Below are 25290 nucleotides of genomic sequence, written 5' to 3'. Positions count from 1 at the left end.
AGAAACTCAGGAGCTAGAAAAAACACGGGATGTGCATTACCTTCATGTTAATCCTGGAGGTAAATACGGTGGTAATGAGTAATGACGTGGCTGAAGTGTGCTTTTTGTTGTTCTTGTCGAAGAGAACAACCTGCGAGTGCATATTTTTTACCCTAATGGTGGCACCGTGGTTGTTCTACTCGGCACTGCTATGTTGAAAATGTGTTTGAAGCATGTTCCATATTAGAGGCTTCCACTTTAAGGTGAGCAGCAATTAGATTAGTTTTGTTTCATTTTTATTCTCTTATTTACTATGCCATTTTTGGGGTCGCACTGTTCTCTACATTTCTTCTTGCAATTTCATTGTGGGCGCAGAGGTATCCAGCTGGCAGCCACTGAAGGGGACAGCTATGAGGTGGGTTTCCTTTGGCCCTTGACTGATGCAAGAATCTTGTCACGTTTTTGTCTGCATCTGCAGCTGTCAGCTAATTGAGGCAAAAAGCATCAGGCACCCAAGTGCTCAACGGATAGTTATTTACCATATTTGCTCGCATAATGAGCTTACTGTTTTCCAAAAGCGTTGATCCATATGTGGGGGAAGGGTTCCTACGCCACTGGAAAAGAAGTTTTTGGGGGGCGTAGAAGTGTTCTGTGATTAATTCACTGACCATCCGGCTGCAAACGCATTTGCACAGTGGCAGGTGGATGTGGAGGGAATGGGACCCGTCGTGCAAACTTGCCATGTCTCTCCCAATTTGAAAATCTTTGACAGGTTAGCAAACAACTCCAAACCTAGCAGTGAAAAGGCACCTCCTCTTTACTATCAGTGTCAACTGCGATGAACCTGTGCTGTGCAAGCATTGACTAAACACAGACCGATGACATTGGGTCACATGATGTGTGGTCTGCGCTTTTGTCTATAAAAAAACAAGCAATTTTTCAAGGTCAAAAGCGAGGATGGGTTCGTTACGCGAGTTAATTGTCTCATGAAATGGTGGACGCCACACCCCAGATGTCGCACCAGTCATTTCAGTGCAGTAGTTGAAGAGCACACAATGACTGCGTTTCTGTAGGCTGGGCATGCACCTTCATATCTGTGCCTTCGATTGTCTTGATTCTGCGCCTCTCAGCATTCGATGCGAGATAGGTGTGCTTCTCTGCCGTCGTCTGTTTCGGGACGCACAGCGTCCTGCTTGCTCACCTTCACCCCCCCCCCCCCCCCCCTTATCCTATCCAGTGCTCAGAGTGCTTTTTAACTTCCAGTGGCACGGTCACAAATGTGGTTGTATCCACTGCACTGCACTGCATTGACTGTTGGGATGTGTGATGCCACGTGACCACCACTTCCAATTTCCACTATGTAAAGCCTGTGGGTTGCTTCGTACCCGAGGCCAACCCTACACTTGCCGTGTGTTTTCAACTGGGCCCGTGGACCGGCCTTGGAATCGATTGCATAACACTCGAGGAATTGAGGCCTCTGATTCTAATTGACGGTGTTAAACAGCCGTCTGATAATTGTAAAAGAAATTCTTTGTGCGAGTGTTCCTCTAAGCCACTGCTTCAATAGGCGCAGCCACAAACGTTCCGTGTTGGCGGGGTTGTGTTGCTCTTCTTTCCACAGGTGCATCGGTTGTTTGAGGCCGCTGTGCTAAGCATGCCGTATCATGCTGACCTCTGGTGCCACGTGAGTACACTCCTTTGCCTGCATTCTCTTTTTTTTCTCAACTGTTCGAGTGGTGAGGATGAATCTCGGGCCCCTTCCGTGTTTGTACAAAAAATGTCATTTGGTGTCAAATGCTTCGGTTCCTTAATGGCATTGTTTTAAAGAGATAAATGCTTCACGTCAACATCTAATGTCACTAATTGCCTGAATCTTGATATGCCTAATGTTTCGTGAAGGCTTTCACGTAACTATAGATGTCTGCAATTTGAAAGTGTTTTTGCTGGTATCTAAATGTAATATCAGAACTGTTTTTTCAGAAAATGATGTTGGCGTTTGTTTCGCTTAGATTTGGCGAAAGCAGCCTTGAGCCAGCATGCAAGGCCATGAGGCAGGTTCAGAGGGGCAAGGTGCGGATTTCCACTAAAGTTTAGTTACACACAAGGGGCCATCATCTCCAACAAAAATGATCTGCAGTGGACTCTCTTTAAACAGAGCCTCAAGGGACCAGGGAAACTGGTTCTGTTTGTCAGGAGTTCCATTTACTGAGACAAAGCTGAATACAATCACTTCACTACAAAACCAACCGACCATGAGGATGGTGTTCTGTGTAAGAGGCAGTTCCGTTTAAGCGATTTCCGTTAAGCGAGGTTCCACAAGTGGCCATCTCCGACCGCAAACTGCCATGTGCAATAAAGCAGACATGACGGATGTGTGACAGGTCTGTCTGTTTGCATGCCTTATAAAACATAATTCTCTCGTCAGAAAGGCTGTCAATAGGGCGCTGACGCAAGAGCTCCAGCAACTTGAGAAATTACTCAAATAGAAAAGCTTGTGTGCTGCAGTGATGCCTCTGCAAGCACCGCACCAATACCTTTGCCCGAGAGAGTTATGCTTTCTCGATGATCGGCACGTCTGCAACGCCAAAAAGCCATTCACCTGTAGTGCAGCATTTTGCCTCGGTTGCAGCTCCTTTCCTGGAGGTGTCTGTCCGTGACAGTAGATACTTGGCCTAGAATTCAGAGATTACCGTAGTGGCAGGGTAATCACGGCGAAGAGAAGTCTTAGCAACCGGCCGGGAGGATAGAGTTGCAAAAGCCAAAGGAGGTGAACAGATAGCTGCGGCACTGACGCTGTGCTTTGCCAAGCCTTTCTAGGGTTTACGTCCAGGCACTTGTGTACCCCCCTCCCTTCCCCCACCCGTTGTGCAGTTCCTCATCTACGAGCTGACCCAGGGTCACGTGGAGCACGCCCAGAAGGTGGTTGAGTCGGCTTCCAAGTACCAGGTGCCTGGTGCCCAGGAGATCCTGGACAGCTTCCTTGCCAAAGGTGTGCTCTGGTGCATGGCGGCACGGCTATGGTCGGATGTGCCTGTCCACCCGTGTGGCCAACGCGAGGCCGACGTCTCTCTCTGCAATGTGTACCCACTCTTGCAGCAGTACCTCCAGCTCGTTCACGCCCAAATTTCGCCCAGAGGTGTCATTTCGTGGTCTATTTTGTTTACTACATACCAAAATCGGTATAGCCTACGCCTATATAATGAACTGAATCTAAATTTTCCTTGGTTGTATCAGCATGGAAAGAATACTATATGCTTGTAGCGAATATCAGATGTAACGAAGATATTTTCTTGTTGGATGTGATTTCATCATAACAAGGTTTCAAATAGTATGCTGCATTTCGGTGCAGGACTGTGTGTCACTCAGAATGAATTGCAACGAGAGTAAACACTTGTTAATTCGAATATACGAAATTCAAGCTATTGAAAGTGATAAACAGAAGGCTATATTTGATGATGAAAGCAGTGGGAGTACCTCAGGAACCATCGCTTTTTTACAAAAGAAATCCGTGGTCGATTTCTCTTGTTTTGCAGCGATAGCGTCGAAAGGCTCCTTCTTTTCAAAACTGAAGAACAGTAGTACATGATTCAGTCCTTCCATCACCTGTAGTAACAAAGGCCGCACCGGTGCTTCCTCTTTCTCATCCGCGTCACCATCATCTTCCGCTGCATTGTCATCGCGGACTACTTGGACAATGATGTCATCGATCGCAATGCAGACCATGATGCAGATGTCAATGCTTAGGTAGTTTGCAGAGTCCACTTTGCCCAACACTTTATCTGTTAGCAACAATGCATGAGCATGTCGCTGGAGATACATACTCCACCTTCCACTGGCACACTGGCGTTATCAGCGAGGTTAAATGCCTTAGTGAAAACAGTGGTCACATTATCTTTCATTGTTAGGGTGAAACATAGTGCATGCTCTTTCTTGTCGTAATGCTGCCAGATGACACCACCACTGTTGCCATTGTGTTGTTGCTGATACAGTGCGCTTTACTTTTTTTTCGGGATGATTAGATTAGGTTTATTCTGCACAAAATGAGCAGGTATTGTATTCAGGCAAGGTATTAGACAGTTTAGTATAGCATATGCTATACCATTGTGTACGCTAAAAAATAGCAGGTCGTCACTCTGCATGCGCTGAACGCTAAACGAAATAGCGGGCGTATGCAACGCAAACGAGTTAGCATTAGCATTTTTGCGTGGTTTGCGGAGTTTGTGGGAAACATGGCGGCAGTCCCGGCTGCCCGCTTCGAATTGAATTTGGTGTTGCTTTTGTAAAATGCACTCCGTTCGTAGCAAATGACTGTGTAAACAGCTTTCGCTTAGTCTCAGGCTGCTTCGATGACAGAGTATTATGGATAACCTCGTGGTGTTTTCGAGATCGCTTCTCGTTTCGAACGAGTCGAATCCTAACGAAAGAAACAGTCGAGATGTCAGCGCCACCTAGCGCTACAGGCACTAAATAGCCGCAACGACGGCATATGGCCTCTGAGATCCGAAGATATTGCCGGCCAACTAAAATTGTAGAAAACGTGCGCTGCTTAGCGTACGCTATATTATAGCGTATATCGTACGCTATAGTTCCGTACGCTAAACTAAAAGTGTCTATTAAATGAACTGAAATGCCATCTCCGTGTGAAATTTTAGTGTGAACAAGCGAGCAGTTTAACTAGAAGGTTGATTATACCAATTTTCTTTAGTACATGTAGTTCTTAGAGTCCAGTGTAGAACGGGGAAAGTCTCTTGAGTGATCACTTTTGCAGATGCGATCAACAACATTCCTGGTACCTGTGTGAAGATAGCTAGCTTGGGTCAGTGCTAGGAGTGGTGTCAGCTGTATATGCCAATGTCTCTCATGCAGCGTCACTCAGTCTCGCGAGAGTGATCTTATCCTCTAGAGTAAACACTTGAGAATATGACCCCAGATATTGCATCACACAAGTGATTGGGCTAAAGCCTCCTTGCAATTTATCACTCCTTGTACTGTTTTCATATTTTTCGTTGTAGTTTTACAGAGCATCAATATTGATAATAATGGAAATCTTGAGCAAAAGTCGCCAGTGTTTGTACTGTTGCATTTCAAAATCATTTAGGGAATTTACATGCGCTGCTCTTTTAATCCTGCGATGCCCAGTGCTGGTGACGAGCTGTAACTCGGTAAGGAATTTTACAGCAGTTGTTGTGGGCTAATTTTTGGCTGGCTTAAAAGCATCCGAGGTCAGTGGCGAAAGTGACGGTGCCTTTTGTGATGCATTGCACGAGGTTTTGCTCGATGTAAAAACCACAGTGGTTCCACAAGGGAATCGACAGTGCATTGAATATGTTTGCAGCAGTATTCGGTATATTATGCGAGATGCATTCAGAAAAAAAGTTCTTAATAATTCTTAAATGAGTCAGACATGTCAGTGAAAGAAGGCTGTTATTAAAAAGCGACACAACATATATTTTCACGTATTCATCGCTCTTGCTTAGGCATTGAGTGCAGTGTGACCCTAATTTTTCCGTGCCGCAGTCGTAAAAACCTGCCGCCAATGATTGAGAAACCGAGATGTCGCTGCTCCCTGGAGTGTGAAGCATGTTCTGTAAATCCATCCGATCCCTTGCACGATGAGTTGTGCTGCCAATGCACCCAACACATTCCAGCAAACCGAGCTGCCATCTTTGTGATGTGTCGGATTGTTTTGGTGCAGACTTGGTCCCCACAGCATTGTGCACTAGATCGGCTTTTACTGGGGGCAAACACGTGTCTGTAATATTGTCACGTTTTATTTTGATGAGCAAAGCACAGTGGCACAATGAAAGTTACGAAACTGTTTATTGGTCAACGCCTATGCTCAAGCAAAACAAGTAACACTCGGCACAATGATAGCGGCGAGCACACTTGTCGATCCAACGAAAATCCGATTTGCAGATCGGACACGTCGGCTATTTGTACCTTGCAGTGAACCTTCCAGTGTAATCGCTAAAGCTTGCGTGAGCTTCAGAATTTACCCCAGTACTCGCGTGGCGCACAGTATCTGATTACCACATGACTTGACGACTACATAGGCAACAGATAAAACCATTGACAGCATTCGAGAAAATTACAGTACAGAAAGGGGCGAGCTGCGCTGAGCAATAACCTTTAATTTATGTCAGCCGAAGAAAGACTGTCACTGCAAACGATACACGAGTACTCGTGGCAGTACTATGTGTACTGGAGCAACGCGGCTCTTTCTAGGAGGCAAAGTCGCTTGGAAAACATTTGTCCAGTAAAAGCAGCTTTGGTCCAGTGACGAGTAATGCATACATAAGACAGTGATGATTTTACTAAAGTGTTTTTGGTGTCTTTACTGGGGCAAATCTAGGAATTTTCTTTGTTTTGTTAGCCCAAAGGGGGCAGGTTACCATATGCGGTTGTAATCACCTTACCACTTTCAGAAATGACGGAAGAGGATGCACTGAAACGCCTCAGCATCTTCCTACTACCGCCGTGAAGGTTGCGTGCCACTGCAGCTGTCGAGGGGGTCGTCTGGGGTGTGCTTTGACACCCCATAGGCGGCCTGTTGTAAGTACGTTCACACCAAAAGGGTGTAGTTGCACAGACTCCCTCCAACTCCTCCCTCTCCCTTCTTCCCCACCACCCCTCTCCCCTACTTATGCCCCCACCCCCACCCCACCTCTTGTACGTATGCCTCCATTGCCATCGTTGGGTCTTTTGCTTTCGTACCCGTTTGCCCTGGCATTAGGTTCTCGACCTCTTTCTTCGCTCTTCTTAGTTTTTTTTTTTTTTTTCACTTGCCTTTTTTCTATGCCGTTCTCTGGTGCTCCGCAAGCACCAGTTGGCACCGAAACCCACCGCCCTAAATTTTGTTCCTTCTGGTCATCTGGCAAGGGCTCACTGAAAGTTGAGTGGCCAGGTTTGACTGTATTCACTTAAGTGGCTCTGCATTCATCTGCATGCGGAATCAGCCTTATGCACTTTTCTGGATGAATGGACAATAACTCCACGTGTTTTTATTTTTATTTTTACTTTCCTTTTACATTAATTTTTTTCTTTTTTCTGTGACTTGATTTACTTCTTTCCTGGTGCCAAGCAGTCACTTTGGAGCTTCATATGTGCAACGGCATGTTCGTTGCAATGTTTCGACAAGGGAAGTTTTATGCTGCGCTTTTCCTGTCCATCTTCCACGCACATTTGTGCTGTGAAGGTTTGAAGGATAAAAAAAAAAAAGCAAAAAGGACGGCTGAAGGAAAAAGAAAACAATCTCCGTCATCGGTCTGTTGCAGTATTGTGGGTAGTAACAGGAAAAAAAAAAAGCTGTGCACGGTATGGTGGAACAGTGGAGACGTTTTTATTGACGGAAGAGGCGGCAAAGCGAAGCGTGTAGATGGACACGGCAAGGAAAATGGATGCTAAGCGGACGACACATCGTCGTCTTTTTCTCCTCGGCAAGCGACGGATTTGACCGGCGTTGACGGCAACGACAAAGCCCACTCCCCAACGACCTGCATCTGTGATACAAGACTGTCTCCTTGACGCGACCTGAACCTTCTGTGCCCGCCGCCGTGCCAAGGGGCGGGGACGGGGTCGTGCACGATTTCCCGTGTGATTGCATGGCAGCGAACGTTTGGGCCTGTCTTTAGCGTGGCAGTTCACTCGCTTCCTTATTGCAATTGGTCCTCGGTTGAAGCCATTTATTAATATATTTTATTTCCTACCGAGGCTGTAAATAAAGTAGTCTCCTTTCCTGAGATAGTGCATACTGCAGTACCTGCAAAGGTTTTTTTTTTTTCTTCTTTCGTCTAGTCTATTAAATTTAGTTGCCATCTTGTTGCCATTTCCTAAAGGTTATTTTGTCTTCCAGGTGTTCCGTAGCTTGATCTTTTTTTGTGTTGGCTTTCCATAGCCTGGATCTTTTCGATAAAGTCAAGTCTGGCCATTTAAGAGGAGTGCCATGCAAACACACTTGTGTAATGTGTCAAATGCCGTTCACTACCTTGGACGCCATTGTTGTTTTCATTTTTTGTAAAAAAAAAGAGAGAATGGAAATCGTTTTCTTACGCCTGTCTCATGGCATTTGTACATACTCTTGGGTCCACTGCCCTGTGTATATATTAAAGAGATGTTTTGAACTTACTGGTGCATGTTTTATTGGTGTGTCATGGAATGACAGCGCACACTGTTGCTATGGATTTCCGTGACACGCTGATGTTGATTTGCAGGAAGGGAGAAGAAACACCCATGATACATATAAAGCTTGTGACATGACATTAGTGGGAAGAAACAAAAGATTTCTGTGTCACTCTTTTCCTCATCTGGCTCAGCTGGGACATGAAAGCACTGCAACTAAGCGTAAAGGCCTAGGAAAGCTTAGGCATGCCAAATCTCATGCGATCACTGAGCTTTGCTAAAGCCCTACTCTTTCTCACACAATAAACAGCTGTTAGCTAACAATACTACTTCACTAGTCACGTAATTGTCAGTGGGTCATGTTGGATAATCCTTTTGTACTCTAGCAGGCAAACAGGCTTGTGCGGTATCGTACGAGTCACAATTTCACTAAATATTAATGCCAGTGAAACAGTTTTGCATTATAGGGACACGAACGAGCAGCAGTTCTTTGAAGACCATGTTTCATTTATTTTGGCCAAAAAAAAGGTTGATTACCGAAACAAAAATGAAAGCCAAATTTCTCGTTTCTTAGTGTTTGTTCTAAATCTTCAGCGACAGGACGTCAGTGTAACAGATTTTTCGAGTAGACACTGTCGACGCCCGACAACTCGCCAAGCTGGTGCGAGAACTTCATAGGGTGGCATCGCGTCGCACGTCATTCTTGTGTTCAGGCTATACACGCCTCCCTTTGGGATTAGAGCGGCTAATTTTGTGTTGCAGAAGCACAATTTACTCGTACAATAAAGTTAACATTCATACGTCTGTGTATAGTGTCCCTTTAGGCATGTGGAAATGTTGCCTTCAGACCCTCTAGTAGAAGGTTACGAGTGTGCCGGTTACGATGGCAGGCGTCCCAGTGATAAGTCCTAGGGATGTTCAGGTGAGCCAAAGCAATTGGGACTTCACATTGGATGTTGCAGACTTGGGATGTCGTGCAGTGCTGCTCTAAAAGTGCAAGCTGATGATAAATATATGAATGATGGATTCGAGTACGGAAGGACACGATGGATACGCAGACTGGGGACTAAGGTGCTCAATAAGTACTGGCGGGCTACCTGGTGATCCATGATTTTGGTGCGACTACGCACTTGTAAGAAAGAAAAAAAAAAGCATTCATGCAAACATGAACGATGGGGACATGCACAGACACTGACGAAAAGAAACTCTACGTGGCATTTTGCAAATGGCAAAAAACGGAAATAAAAAGTGAAAGCAAGTGCATTTTGGCTCCATTTTTGCCTGTGGAGTTTGTGCATGTTTTCCGCAAGCATTTACGATTTTGTTCTTTATTTTGCCATTGTCCAAATAAGCATAAGGTTGTTTACAAGTTCTTGACTGTACACTTCTTGCATCGGCAACTGGTCATGGGAAGGGCGCGGGGGATATTCAGGACATATATCCTGTAATCAAGCAACAAAGTCCTGAGAAAAGCATGGCTTGGGCAAGTTCATCATCCATTGACAGTAATAACATTTTAGCCCGAAGCAGGTGATGACCACAGAAGGAATTCACATATAGACGGGACAGGTGCTTTCCTGACTGTCTTGTGTATGCCTTCTGTGGTTGTCTGTTTTGGGCGAAACCATAGTTGTTTACTGTTGTGCACCAACTAGCTAGTCCAGCAACAAGTTCTTCCATTTTTTTCATGCTTTTGAAGAGCAAGCTTTAAACAGCAGTTACAGAAATTTGCCCTTTTGTACCTTGAGCGGGCAAAACATTTGAAACGCCAAAACAGTTTAGGCTGAGAAAAGAATCCTTTCAACGCCCCATCTTCGGTAAATTCACTATGAAAGTTTCAAGACTGCAAAAAAAAAAAAAATGAAAATCCAGTTTTTTTTTTTTAGTCCAGCGCGAGTACGTCGGCGTGACGTCATTGATTACAAACGTATCATCCTATTCTAGACGTTGTGGCGTAGTACAAGGTCTCGAAATTTCTCAAGTGTTCAGCCTTCGGCTCCTATAGGTTGCGATGTAGTGCAGTATTAACCGATACGAAAAAATCGGAATAGTGCCGAGCAGACGCAGTTAAAATTCATGACGTCACGGCGAACTGGTACGGAAACTGGACGGCAGCGGCGCCGCGGCTCTTTCGTTTTTGCGTCTTGGTTGATCAAGATCTCACAGAAAGTCTACCTTTGTGTGCGTGTGCATTTTGCTAATACAGTCGAACCTATATCTTTTGTTTAGTGTCCCTTTAGTGTCGGGCAAAAAGGAATGGAAAGGGGGAATATGGAATGAGATGCCATCGCATGTCACCTTGAACATCTAGGTGCCAGTGAATGGCACTTGGAACCTGCAGCACAAAAGTCCGGCTAACGATGCCACTAGGCTCAAACCGATCACGGCCTCCAGTCAGGTTTGATGACCTCACTCAACGTACCTTAGCCTGCGGGGTTGTGTTCAGGAGCCATCGGCTCAACCTGGCCCAACCTTGTCATAAATAAAGTAGTGAGTCCTGAAACTCTACTTCATTTCAGTAGTTCGGGAACTCTATGTTGGCTACAGTCGCGTGCACTATGGCCTGTAACACATGTGCCCCTGGTTGACTACACGCGCAGGCACTGACATTACAAAAAATTGGAACTGAACACCATTCCGATTAATGCATGGTGTTCATGAAAAGCTTTCGTTTGTCGGCGCCGGCGTTATCTTGGGGCCCCGTCAACCAAGGGCGTTGCAGCCCATAGTGCCCGCGACTGTACACTGTTATTTATTGTGATTCCCACGAGTGAACTCGGGTAAAGGTCCTGGTGCCTCTGGTAAACTTGCTTAAAACCACGACATAGTGAATTTTGTTCAGTAAGAGGTTTCACCTATGTGCCATGCTGTGCCAAAGATTTTATGGCTTGAGTAAACTATACCTACGTGTAAACCTACGATTCTAAAGTTGTAAAAATTCATACATCTACTGAATCGCACAGACTCATTCGTTCAGGAGGAGCAAAAATGCGCATAAGAAGCTGGGGAATGATACTAAATTTGACCTCGTAAACTTCCGGCGAGTGCTAGCTAGAATTTTTAACAAACGCCATCATAACTGCACTTCATGACGTTGAGGTCAACCTCATGACAAATTCTGGACACGTTCTGGAAAAATTTGAATTGCCCGCTAAGCTTCTCGCATAATGAAGCGCTAGGAAATACATCTAGCACAAATCAGCTTTTGTTAGATAAAAAATACACACTAGGGGCCAAAAGAAAGAAAAAAAAAATATGTTCCTGTATTACAAGTGATTGCTACGAAATGCGGACACTCAGACCTTGAGGTTCCTAAACATAAACTTAATATACAGCCTCCGAGACGTTCAATGACTACACCGTAACCTCCGACATCGACAGTGGGTAAAAAAAAAAAAGAAATATCTTTAAAGCCAGCGCTTCCCGAACACAACTCAGAGTCGACGTTGTCACACTTAGACATCCCTTGTTAGACCAGTTGATCACTTGGAGTTTTTATCTGACTGCGAACCTCTGTAGTCTCTGTATCTTTCGAACGCAACTCTGAGTCGGCAATCTCGGAGGTCGCAAATTGTCGCGAAGCCGTGCCGCCACTCGCCTGCAGATGGCAGCACCACTTCCGCTCCTCCCAAAAAAGTCACAGCGGCGTCCGTCCGTCGCCAAGTGCAGTGCTGCCCCGCGCGAGCGCACTCCTGCGCTTCTTTCGCTGTGCATCGTGCCGTCTCTCGTGTCATGGACCGCACAGCCGTCGCCACTTGGCCCCGGTACTCGGCAGTATGACGCAAGTGCTCGTGGACCCTGGACACATAAGCGCGTGCAACGCCAAGCAAGGTCAGCAGGAAAGCCCGGGCAACGGCCGAGCCGGCCCGTCGTAACAGCTGAGCTCTGCTGCACTCATCACGAGGCGATCCGTGCGTACCGCTGATCCTGCCAAGCATCCCGGAGGGAAGCAAAGGTCCCGCACCAACGGTACGTCGACCAGACGGTTGCATGCGGTTGTTGCCGAGCTTGCGGTCCGCATTTGTTTCTCTCCCTCTGGTGCACAAACCGCAACTGCCGCCTGGGACCCGGCCAGCAATTGCTTCTCTTTTCTCTCGCCATCCTCCGCACTAGCGATAGAGATCGATGCTTGACAAGCCCGCTGCAAAGAAAATAAAACAAAAGCACATTTGCGATCGCATTTGCTAATCTCGTAGAGCGTAAACGACGTTTGCGCGCCCCTGGGGGCATCGAATTTCGGTACTGCGCGAGCCTACGCGCTAAATTGCCCGGATCGCGCGCGTGTCCCGTCCGGTGTGTGTACGCTTGGCGCAGGTGTCAACTCCAGTGGCACGGTCGCCTGTCACCGTACGTTGGGGCGTGTTTGACAGCATTTTCTGTCAGCCACCGTTCGGACGTTCGGAAGAACCGTTCCGCCTGACATGTCACATGCGCGTCTCTGCGAAACAGAAGCTCTAAGCGGACCACTTCGCGCACGTGCGAATATGCACGGAACACTCGTCTTGGTGCGCTGGCAAATTTGAACGCAGCATGCCTTCACAAGCTTGCAAATAACGTGCATGACAGTGCAGTGCAGCGCCGTGTGTTTCGGGGTGCATTTTTTTTTATACGCACCGTTCGCATGCAGCGAAACCAGCGATCGTCCCCAAGGGGTAGACTGAGCAGGAAGTGAACTGTCGTAAGTCTTTCGTGCTTACGTCATCACACGCGTTTGCACACACGTGAGCAAAAGTGTGCTAACCACAGGCTCGACGAAAAACCTTAAATTCGTAATTGAGACGCACAAACTGAAATTGACGAATACGCCGGAAGTTTCGCGATTACACTGGAGTCTTCATAGGCGAGGAGAAAATCGGCTTTATCGCGAAGTCCCTGGTCGTGTTGCATAAAAAAAAAAAAAAAAGAAATAAAAAGAAAAGTTCAGGAGGTGAACGTCTCGTCTTAGCAAATGTGCCCTCTTATACCCTTCAACGGCACGTGAGCCGAAATGTTATAAAATACCACATGTACGTGCTTAGAGGGATCTCGTTTCAGCAAACTATCATATGGCACCAGTTTTTGTTCCAACTCGACGTTCCGATGATACATCATCCATATAACGGTGCGGTTGAGCAAGCATTGATTCGTGGGTAATACATTACGTAACTGTTATGCCATTGTCGTTGTGTGCACCGAACTCGTTTCTGATAGCGATTCCCGAAAGATTTTAAAGTGCAGAACGCTGCATGACTTGAGTTCCGCGCAAACAAACAACGTGTCCGTGTCCAACTGCTAAGAATCTGCATAGAATCTCAAAGTAAATGCAACAGCTGCCAATGAAATCTATTTTTCGCAATACAGATGTCTTACCAGTTAGAAGAAAAGAATGCTAACTTTATTGCTAATGCATAATGACGTCGTGCAAGCAAAATGCAAAATCTCACCGATTCTTGTTATCATTTGAACCAAATGGAAAAAAAGGGCGTTGGCTAATACTGATTAGACATTGTGTGTCTGCATCTCGGCACAGTTGGTCTATTTGCTTAGTTTAGCCGAACCGACCGCGAAAGCATCCAATTAGCGTCGATTTGTAATGAGTAATTATCTATACAATCTATTGTAATCACAACGCTGTACGCGCACACTGCTGGTGATTTGCAGGCAGCCGTCCACCCAAGAATCTTTCGTGTTATCGTACGTCACGCGGGGTTCTCTAGAGCCATCCGATGTTGACCTGACTGGCAGTAATTCAGCCCCTCGGGAAGAGCCAGTCGTAACAATTGACAGCCAGCTGAATCTCGCACAAAATTCACAGATTTGTTTTGAAAGTATGTTCGAGCTCCGTTGCGCTGCGGTCGCGGGTGACTTGGGGCTTATATGTTCGAGTAGTTGCGAGGTGGAGGTTCGATTCATTCCCATAGTGGCCGCATGCAAAAGCGCCATGTGCTGAAGTCTGGGTGCACGGTACAGAACCCTCCCGTGGACAAAATTAGAAGTGCTGGCACGACATTCCCAACTCTTGTTCATTCCTTGTTGTGCGCAACGTACGCTACTATACATATAACCTTATTGCTACACGACGCGAGCAAATTTCGCCATGTCCCGACAATGTCTACGACGCAAGGTGCGGCGCGTTTCGAGACCTACATTACTATCGAATTAAAATGTCATGTTTTCCTGCCTTTACACTTGCTAAGCATATGCTAAGCACTTGCTAGACATATGCTAAACACTTGCTAAGCATACATTTGCTAAGCACATGAGTCTTTCACGTGAGAAAAGCGAGACGGCCCCGACTTGACCCAGTCGGGATGGCCGAGTGTCCCGACTTTTGTTGTATTGCGATATCAATGATATGGACACTCTAGGCGCATTTCTGCTGTCGCCGTGAGGTTCCCTATGAGTGAAAGCGTGGGAAGGTGAACCGGCGAACGCGGTTCAAACTCGCGTGCGCGAGTGAGGACCGCCGCCCAGCTGCGTGCCCTCTCCTGTGGCGGGCGAGGTGGGGGGTGGGGGGGTCAGGCCGAGGGAGGAGGGGCGTTCTTCTTCGCCGGCTGCTAGGGTGCCTCGATGTACTCGCCCGCCGCTTCGTGCAGAGTGGAGACAACCGCGGCGTCTACCACGGCGTTGGACACGCGAATGGCGGACACCGTAGAGACGCGTTGCCGGCGCTCGTGTGTCTAAAGCGATCTGCGACGTGGCACTACTATCTTTACTTCGTATAACTATCTACTAATTTGCTATCGCAATCGGTGATTCGCCTTTTGGGCAAAACTGCGATTTTTTTTTCTATTGGATGACGATCAGCAAACCAGATTTCCTTTCTTGTGATGCTTGGCAGCTCTGTTGCGTTTTTTATTTTTTTTTTGTCTCCAGTTGCATTATTCATAAACACAAAACCTGCTTTTGTCGGGATTCCTGTTCTGCTGTAGGCTCTAACCGCGCACAGTACCTCTATTTGCACCTTTCTTGCCGTGACATGACAGGACAGAAAAAGAAAAAAAGAAGTCGCAGTTTGGCCCGAAAGCGAAGCATCGATTGCCGTAGCAACTTAGTGGACAGCTTTATACGAAGTAGGGATAGTAGTTTTACAGGCCGTATAAACTTGCAAACGTAGGCATACTAACTAAATTTACAAGCACTGTGTCGCGCGCGCGCAGGTAAACATGAACACATCTCGCTCAAGGATTGTGCAAAGTTGTTGTCATAACGTTGGAGTGAGGGAGCACGGCAGCAACGGCGAGGGGATTGACCTTCGCGCTGCCTCTCGCATCAACGCGAACTAAGCCGCGAAAACACAGCGCACTGTGGACTGTCCCCGTCGGAGGTGGCTTTCACGATACAGCGGCCCGGGCGGGCTCACTCGGCCGCCCGGAGTAGGAGCCCCGTCCCCACTCTGCCCCCGGAGTCTTGCGCGCGACGGAAGACGGTGCGCTTCCTCCCTTGCGTGCGCGAGAGTGAACCGCGTTCGCCGGCCCGCCCTCGCATGCTTTCAGTCGCGCATACAGTATACGGCGCGCGGCGACGATTTCATCGCCTTTGGACGTTATACGGTACCTCACGGCGACGGCTGAAATGCGACAGCAGTGTCCATATAATTGCTATCGCAATACACATGCTCTGTTACGCGCATACATACTCGCGGTTCCTGACACTGACAGGTCGGTCGGCATGATAAATTAGCGGTAAATGAAAATCTTTCTTGAATAATGGCCATATTCGATTTTTCGTAGTTTGCCAAATTTGGTGTATTTATTTGAAGTAGTGTAATCTGGAAAAAAAGTCACAGGTCTCCTTAGCTATCGCCTAGGAGACGCGAAGGCGAAAGCCTTGCAACGCCTACTGTAATTCACTTTAATCCATCTTAATCAACCCTAATTCACCTTATAGTCCACCTGAATCCTACTTAATCCACGTGGAACCACCTTATTACTTCTTAATGCTCCGTGGTACACCTTAATACACCCTAATTCACCTTAATCCACTTTAACTGAACTTAATTGACCTTAATCCACCTTAATCTTATCACTAATCAATAATTTGCTAATCATTAATAATCTCTTATACACGGCTGGACATGCTTTGGTTCGCTTCTGGCTTTCCTTGGGTCACGTGATATCTTCTGTACCTCACAACGCGACCATTAAACATAGATATAAGGCCTTCATCTTCAAAAAAAAAAAAAAAAGACGTTGTATTATTTGTTTGGTTTTGGAATTAAAAAGGAAGAAATATGACCGACTCAGCGGTAGTGCCGCCGCTGCGGCGAATGGGGTCCGTGCTCGCTGATTGTCACATGGTGCTTTTTCTATTGCGATAGCAATTATATGGACATTCTAGGCGCATTTCTGCCGTCGTCGGGAGGTTCTGTATGAGTGAAAGCATGTGAGGGTGAGCCGGCGAATGCGGTTCAATCTAGCGTCGAACACACAAGCTCTGCATTACGCGTGTGTTGCACTATACCAGTTGTGCTGTACGGCGGTAGCTGTCGATCCGACGAATATACTGCGTAACTTGTGCGGCAGCTACGCCTCCAGCACGTGAACAGGGGGCGGAGCTTCGGACTTTTTGCTCGTGATGCCGCCTTCGTGCCCAGAGGACCATGAAATTATCGTATAGTCACGTGGCTCACCTCAAATAAACTTTTACTATATACATAGACAATGCAGATTGGCTATTTTCAAACTTCAAAGTTGATTTACCACTTCGCACTCCCCGCAAAACCAAGAACGTGTTTTATATTAAATTTCGTTAGTTACCTGCTCCTTGTATCCTCATGCTATTCCTGTATTATCGACATTATTAGGTCTAGTTTAAGATTGTAGCATTATTTTTTTGCCGGATTTGTACGAAGATTATTGATATTTAAGGTGAACCGAAAATTTGAAACTAACCTTGCTTGACCTTACTGAGAGTTTCTTATATAATGCTTTGCATTAACGAACGCGGACGCCTCCCGCTATAAGGCTCATGTACTTCAAAGAACGACTGTATGTCCCACGTGCCTCTGACGCCGTCGTTGTGTTTTTACGTTAGTCACGTCGTTTTTAACCTTAAGTCGGTGCGGCGAAGTGCGAGTCGGCAACATTTATAAAATGCTGACGGCCTCCTGAAAAAAAAAAGTGCGCAGTCATCCCGTCTGCGTGCCCTGCATCAGCCGTCGATCATCAAAGTCTCGTTTAGCAGAAGGCGTCGCGAAACATATTAATTCCTGTTTAACGATCGAGCAACTTTCTTTCAGAGCTTGGCGCGCGGCAGGCGGCCATGGCGGTCCTTATTAATGTATCAAGAGTTACCTTCGCGAAAGAAAAGAACGTTGCGCAGAGTACGTTCACATAATTAGCTGCCGGCGTTCACGAACATCGCCTGCGTTCTGCATACAATAGCATACGACGTCGATAGAGCCGCGCAGGGCCTGCACGTAAGAGCGAAGATTAGTTCTGGTTAAGCCTGGACGTGACCTGAACATTGTTCCAACTGAAAAACACACGGAGAGCAGAAGTCCCGACAAAATCCGCTAGGGGTAATCCTGGCGCTGTGATCGTTCAGCCGCCATGGAAAGGAATGGTTTTCATGATCTTCATGCTTGTGGCTGCAGACGTTCTTGCGGCATTGTTTATAGCGCTTTGTCTTTCTAAATTTCTACGCACTCGTGATTTTGCTGAACGCACGAAGGCGACAAGCTTCCGCGCACGTGCGTGTAATTGTTTTATGGGAAATGATCAACTTTGCAAAGTCGCTCGAAGCCAGAATGACGGAAGTTTATATGCCCACATTCTCGTACTGCTATACCCGTGAACGACACTACCATCGAGGGTCCCGTTGCAGTCTTGAACTTTGAGACCCTCGTCTATATATTGTATTATGTTGTAATATTATTAACCTGTAGCGTAATAATTGTAATGATTGATTCTCCTGGTGGCTGAACCAATATGCTTGTAGACTGCCATGGACGCTAGTGCCCGATCGGATTCCATCTAGTGATTCCTGTAGGAATCTGTATGAGTAGACTTGCCCGCTGTGTGCTTAATCGTCACCCATCTTTCCCCCCCTTTTTCCCCTTCCCCAGCGCTGAGATAGCTGACTAGAGGAATGTACCCCACACCGACCTATCTGCCTCTCTTTCTTAAACACTTTCCGTCTCTCTTCTGTGACACGGAAGACTTTAGGGAGAACGACAGGACTCACGCTAGACCTTCAAGTCTATAGCGTTACGGTCGGAAAGTCCAGCGTCTTCCCTGTCGTCCTCCCCAACATTGGTCGCCTGTATCTTTTTTTTTTTTCGCTAGCACTGTTGAATCTCGACGCACACGTTGCGAGTCGCTGTAGCTGTGCGGCTCTACGGCTTTGTAAGCGAAGCGCGGTATGCTGTAGACACGAAGGAGGAAAATAAACTAGCAGGGATCATTACGTCACGTATAGGCAGCTCTGCGCCAAGTCCGCGATGCCATCCCCGTTGCCGTTTTCTCTCTGAAAAAAGTCGGTCCCACGCGTGACCCCGCACTCGGCGTATACTCGGCTTGTGCGCTTGGTTCGCGGTATATAGATTTTTTTAAGCGACCCGCATTTGTTCCGATGCCATTGCCAACCGCGCTGTAACGGCTTCGACGTCAAAGTATCGGAGCAGGAGCGTTAAACGAAGCAAAGGCGCGCGAGATATAGACGTTTTTTTGATCAGCGAAAAGGTAAGCGCCAAAGGTGACAAGTTCTTCCTGTTGCGTTATACTCAACAAAGTGTAATCCCGGCGTGGTTGCTCAGTGGCTATAGTGTTGGGCTCAAAAGCGTGGCAGTTTGGGCGAGTTGGTATGTCATGACTGTTTTTTCACGAGTTGTAGCAAGAGAGGGGCCCGTTGAACTAGAAATGAAGGTCAAAAGCGTGGCAGTTTGGGCGAGTTGGTATGTCATGACTTATATGTATGTCATACGATGGAGGCTACTGAGCACGAGGTCGCGGGATCGAATCCCGGCCACGGCGGCCGCATTTCGATGGAGGCGAAATGCGAAAACACCCGTGTATACTTAGATTTAGGTGCACGTTAAAGAACCCCAGGTAGTCGAAATTTCCGGAGGCCTCCACTACGGCGTGCCTCATAATCAGAAAGTGGTTTTGAAAACCCATAATTAAATTAAACAAAGTGTAAACTATCACAAAAAAAAGTAAGTGCCACTTGGCTGGACTTTCTGAATATTCAAGTAATCGTGATTTTTTTCTGAACATAAGAAGGCGATAAGTTTACGCGCATGCGCGTAATTGTTTTGTGGCTAATGATCGTTTTGCAGAGCCACTCGAAGCAATCGTATCGCCCTATAAGGCTCACTCACACTATATAGGCCGACCCGACACCGATTTCGGTCTGCCGACTGTCAGCGACAGCGTTTTTTACCTTCGTGTCGGTGCCTCTGTCATACTGTACCGATGCCGACAATCTACCGTCGGCAAATTGTTGGCGTCGGTACAGTGTGACAGAGCAGCCGACACGAAAATTAAAAAACGCTGTCGCTGACACTCGGCAGACCGAAATCGGTGTCGGGTCGGCCTATATAGTGTGAGTGAGCCTTTACAGAATACCGGGCTACTGGGGACATAAATATGAGCGGTTGGGTTGATGGCGTGTTTCGTTGGTCGTGTTTTGAACCTAAATAGAATAGGAAAATCATATGTTTGCAAACGCGGCAAGCACTTCGACGTGTATATATATATTACTACATCGCTTGGGGAACTGGCGTAGCACAATTCGGGGCGCACGTAAACGCCGATGCAGCGATTCATATTTCTCATTTATATCTCAGATCTCCTTTTAATAATTCCAGAAAGCGGTCACCGAAGCATCCGCCGTGTTTACCCGAGTGCGCGAAGTTTCCCACTCGATATCGGAAGCCGTCTCGCTATTCTCGGCGCGTGTTCGATTTTCACTCGGAAGGGATTCAAGGGCGGTCAGTAAAAAGCGGGATCGATGGGGCTTTGCAGCCGCGGCAGTCCTTTCTTAGCGAAACACAGTATACTCGTAGCAATTTAACACACTTAATGCGAGCACTCTCTCATGGTACTCGGCTGCGTGTCATTAGGCGCAGGCGACGCTTGCATGCGCGCGCATGGACAGCGCAAGCTTCCGTCGGATACATTGTATTTCGGCACGTCGGTGAAAGGAGGCCCGTTTAGTGAGGAACCAGAGAATGGCACACTTCGATCGCTTCGTCCCTTCCTCGAACTCATTGATGCCTTGCTTCCTTGAGGAGATGTCACATTGGCTTACTCAATACCGGACTATAGAGCCCATCTTACCCCCTATTGCGCGCTGTCCTCTACAGTGGTCGCACGCACGCTCGATAGATAGATAGATAGATAGATAGATAGATAGATAGATAGATAGATAGATAGATAGATAGATAGATAGATAGATAGATAGATAGATAGATAGATAGATAGATAGATAGATAGATAGATAGATAGATAGATAGATAGATAGATAGATAGATAGATAGATAGATAGATAGATAGATAGATAGATAGATAGATAGATAGATAGATAGATAGATAGATAGATAGATAGATAGATAGATAGATAGATAGATAGATAGATAGATAGATAGATAGATAGATAGATAGATAGATAGATAGATAGATAGATAGATAGATAGATAGATAGATAGATAGATAGATAGATAGATAGATAGATAGATAGATAGATAGATAGATAGATAGATAGATAGATAGATAGATAGATAGATAGATAGATAGATAGATAGATAGATAGATAGATAGATAGATAGATAGATAGATAGATAGATAGATAGATAGATAGATAGATAGATAGATAGATAGATAGATAGATAGATAGATAGATAGATAGATAGATAGATAGATAGATAGATAGATAGATAGATAGATAGATAGATAGATAGATAGATAGATAGATAGATAGATAGATAGATAGATAGATAGATAGATAGATAGATAGATAGATAGATAGATAGATAGATAGATAGATAGATAGATAGATAGATAGATAGATAGATAGATAGATAGATAGATAGATAGATAGATAGATAGATAGATAGATAGATAGATAGATAGATAGATAGATACCATGACTCCACTGGTCATGGCTGCTCGTTGAACTTGCTGGACGAGCGCTTCTTGGCCCGCCGACGTAAACGATCGAGAGTGGTCGGGTTGGTGGCGTCGCCTGGCGGCACAGAGTTTAACTAGAGTAGAGATGTGGAGCTATCGTCGCAGTAACAAACCACATTCTGTATTCAAGTGCTGGTGCAAGTAGCCTGTGGCGACGTAATCATTAACGTTCCACCCCCTTTTTTTTCTCTTTGACAAGGACGTTCACGTAAAACACACACACACACACACACACACACACACACACACACACACACACACACACACACACACACACACACACACACACACACAAAAACGTGCCGAACAAACTGTGTTTAGACATCGCGAGATGCCACTGTACCAACATTGTGGTTGCGTTATTGATGCTTGAGTGCAACGGACGTAGCGACACCTTATTAGCTCAAGCAGGTTAAGTGACTATCTTAAAGTTAAGTTTAAAGTTCAGTGACGCCCCGTTTTAAGTAAGATTAAACGTAAGATTACTGATTGTCATTAAAAAAAACTGCAGGAATAGCCTGTGCACGTCTTTAGAGCATTGTTGCAAACAAGCTTTCCTATAAGGAATGGCTACTGTATGACTAGATTCACAAAACACTAGCTAAACGGTTGCCGAAAAAAAGAAACTTTGAACATGCGAAAAGAAAGGGAAAAAGCTGCTGAAAGACTTGTGAACCGTAGACACATGTAATAGAGCCCGTTGCAAGGAAAACATCACTGGTTGTAGCGTAAAAGATAAAACTGCTCCGTGACGAGACTGACATAAACGCTAAATGACAGACCACTATAATAAATCACAGGTTGTCATGTATGCGCTTCAGCCGAGAAACCGAAGAGAAAGCCTGCGTGATACGCATTTTGTTTCAGCCACATTTTTTTGCCACACTTTGTTTAGCAGACACGAACAGTAACCATACTTTAACAGTTGGCTTCTGCTTAACATTTATCTACAGTTTCGACATTCTAAGATACCGAATAGTTAATTTCCATATATGAATAGTTAGAGTGCAATATTCGCTTCATATATTCGGTACTTGGAACATTCGCCCGCCTTGGCTTTTCAGTTAACTGTGCCAGCTCCTGCAAGAAACGCTTTTGCGCCATTAATTTTATCCATCATGTGCGTAACGCGCTTGTACACGTGGAAACGGTCCACTGGAGTTGCTCTCCGCTCGAGATAAAGTTGGCAAGTAGATGAGTCGTGCGCCTTCTTGACTGTAAATCGTGTAGTGTCGTGTTTGCTTTAACGATTCTTGCCAGTTGAAGTTTTTTATCGGTAACCTGCCCCGCACGAAATGCACGTTGATGATCTTCGGAAAAGCGAGCTACTTGTCAAGTGCATAATCTTGCGAGGTAGAAAGTTCCGAAGTTTGTTTAGCATCCGTAATGTTTGCTGTGCCCCGGTCGATGTATATATAATATATGTGTATTATAGATCTTGTTAGGGATGGCCTGTCGATGTGCCAACATGTAAAGTTTCTCAGCCAGCTGCAGCAGCAGGGTTGGCGTTTCCTGGAAAGCCACCGTCATCCTCAAGCCAAAGCGGCACCGCTTAGTCTACTGTGTGCGCAGGACACAATACGCCGCGTCCGCGACTCTCAGTCGCGGGATTGCCGAGATGAGTTCGACGAACCAGGCTTTGTGACTGAACACGCCACCGCCGACCTCGTCTGCCGTGAGTGGGGGAGTTCCCGATGAAATGTATCTGGCGGCAACGTCTCATGCGCCCTTCAGGTCGCAAGACAATAGAGAACCGGCGGCCACGCTGCGGGGGTCAACTTGAGGAATAAGAGGCGCTTCCTTTGGTTAAGACGTAAGCACCGAGTTCTGCGAAGCCCGTCTGGCCTCGGTGGGGGCAGTGAAAGCTGTGCGTACGTGTGTGTGTAAGCCATCCCGCTCAAAGGCGGCTTGGCTTCGATGACTGGTCGAACGGTTCTCTCATCTCACCTAGGAATCTAGCAGCTGTTTGTCGGCTGCTAGAGTGTGCTCGTCTGTGATCGTGCTCGTATGCTGTATGCTTCGTCTTGCGTGCTCCATTTGGGAGTCACGCTAGACTGTCGAATGTATCCCCTGTTTGAATGTAATAATAAATCCTGCTCGCCTAGTCCTGTCCTCCCAAGTTCCTCCCTACGACCGACAACCCCCTACAACTGGTAGCAGCGGTGGGATCGGCCTCCAACTCCGACAATCTACACGTACGTCATTAGCGTTGTCCCACTAGCACGGTAAAGACCGGATTACAAATAAAAGCACACGCACGTGTAACAAAAAGAAGAGAAAAAAACTAGCATGCATACTATAACGCAAGTTTAGCTATTACAAATGTGCGACTGTGGGACTCCAACGTCGCGTTTTCACCACGTGTCGTTCACATTCGTTGTGTTGACGTATACGGATACATCTGCCGCCCGGGTTACCGCGACGTAAACAGTCCACGTTGTGCCGTTTGTGGCTGTAGGCGTCGCATATTACAAATTGTCATGCATTCCTTATTGGAATGACCAGCATCCCTACGCGCCTCGCATGCAGCTGTGATGAGACGCTAGCACACATTATCTCTGTCTGCGTGCGCCACAGTACAGAGAGGCAAGCGATGGGCAGAGTGCTGGACAAACTGGACAATCGTCCACTATCAGAAGAAAAGGTTCTAGGCCAGTGCTCCCGAAGGAACTCCGCGCACGTCTTTAACCATGCTGCTCGGTTTCCTGCAGTCTGCGGACCTTCATAATGGCCTTTTAAGAGCGCCGCCCGCTACATGCTCTTTAGTGTACGCGGTTTCTTTGTGCTCGTCTCTCTCTCTCTCTCTCTCTCTCTCTCTCTATATATATATATATATATATATATATATATATCCCATTCCGTCCTGTTTCTATTTTTATCCCCCTAATCCTTCCTCCCGTGAAGGGTAGCCAACCCGAACTAACTCTGGTTAATCTCGATCCCCGCCTTGCTACGCATCCTTTTCTCCTCTTGCTCTTTCCCTTTCTATTATTATCATTACTACTACTACTACTACTACTTTGCGAAATTCTCGGTTGCAATAGCCGCTACGTACATGTCACGAGGTCCTTCCTGCAGTAAAATAGCCGAAACCTGGGCAAGTTGGTATACGCACTCACCTTCAGACGAGAGACGTGATAAGACAAGCCATCAAACACCGAATGTTCGGCAGTTGCGAGTACAGCGCGGGTGTTTGCATCGCTTCACTGCGCGCGTGCTTTGTTTGTCGGGTTATAGGATGTGGCTATAGTCTCAAGGTTCGGCGCGAGCGTGCCACTTGTAGGCCGGAAAACACGGACGTTTTCGACGACAGAAACGCCGGAAGGGCGACGAGAGATAATTGACCAGAGTTGACGGCAGGCTGATCGCGTTAATTAACAGGCGCGCGGAACAGTGCGGTCCGCGCTGGGCTACGCAGCACCAGCGCATCGCCTCCTCGTCTTTGGAGGCTTTCGCCGTTAATTGCGCGGGTGATCTGTTCCCGTATCCGGGGAAAATTCGCAAACAGAGAAAGAGGGGGGGGCGGGGGGGGGGGGGCGAATGACGTTGTGCAGCTGACTGGAGACGTAGCAACAGTGTCGCGTTTCTGGTTGGCGCTTGCTGAAGCAGACAGTAATACTGCATGGTGTTTAGAAAAAGTAAAAAAAAAAAAAAACACCACCCACTGCGGCGACGCAGTGGCGCTGCTGAGCAGGAGGCCGCAAGTTCGATCCCGGCTGCGGAGGTTTCGCTCTGAGGGAAGCGGAAGGCAAAAAAAACACTCATGTATGTACAGTGCATTGGGTGCACGTTAAGCACACGCAGGTTGTCAAAATTAATCCGGAGCCCCCCACTACGTCGTCCCGCTTTGCCCACTGCTCAGTTCCGGGACGGGAAATGCGGAAATTATATTTTTCTCCATTCTCCATACATTCTCATTCTCCATGACATTCCATTACTCCAGTACATTCTCCATATTATATATGGGAATGTATGGGTTACAAACACACGCGCGCACACACACACACACACACACAGACACACACACACACAGACACACACACAGACACACACACACACACACACACACACACACACACAC

At 46.6% G+C, this 25290-nt stretch overlaps 2 protein-coding genes and 1 long non-coding RNA gene across 6 annotated transcripts in view; 2 read left to right on the top strand and 1 right to left on the bottom strand.

Moving 5' to 3' along the window:
- Positions 1-8099, top strand: part of LOC126543912 (uncharacterized) — a 91542-nt gene extending 83443 nt beyond the window's left edge. For all 3 annotated transcript variants that reach the window (XM_055062411.2, XM_055062412.2, XM_055062410.2), the window contains exons 32-35: positions 355-394; positions 1601-1663; positions 2851-2968; positions 6405-8099. In XM_055062411.2, coding sequence (XP_054918386.2) covers positions 355-394; positions 1601-1663; positions 2851-2968; positions 6405-6460 — 277 coding nt within the window. In that variant the 3' untranslated portion in view covers positions 6461-8099. The remainder of the gene's footprint in view (positions 1-354; positions 395-1600; positions 1664-2850; positions 2969-6404) is intronic.
- On the bottom strand, positions 7996-15605 carry LOC129380676 (uncharacterized). Its single transcript, XR_008608865.2, has 2 exons — positions 12017-15605; positions 7996-11895 (listed from the first exon to the last, which is right to left on the bottom strand). It is a non-coding gene; the product is annotated as an uncharacterized lncRNA (long non-coding RNA).
- disp (RND transporter family member dispatched) overlaps positions 11889-25290 on the top strand; it is a 481275-nt gene continuing 467873 nt past the window's right edge. For both annotated transcript variants that reach the window (XM_050191005.3, XM_050191004.3), the window contains exon 1: positions 11889-12066. The gene's annotated coding sequence lies outside the window, so the exon portion shown is untranslated. The remainder of the gene's footprint in view (positions 12067-25290) is intronic.

The sequence above is a fragment of the Dermacentor andersoni genome, chromosome 10 (genome assembly GCF_023375885.2).
Source record: "Dermacentor andersoni chromosome 10, qqDerAnde1_hic_scaffold, whole genome shotgun sequence".
NCBI lineage: Eukaryota > Metazoa > Arthropoda > Arachnida > Ixodida > Ixodidae > Dermacentor > Dermacentor andersoni.
This window is presented reverse-complemented; position numbering and strand designations above follow the sequence as displayed.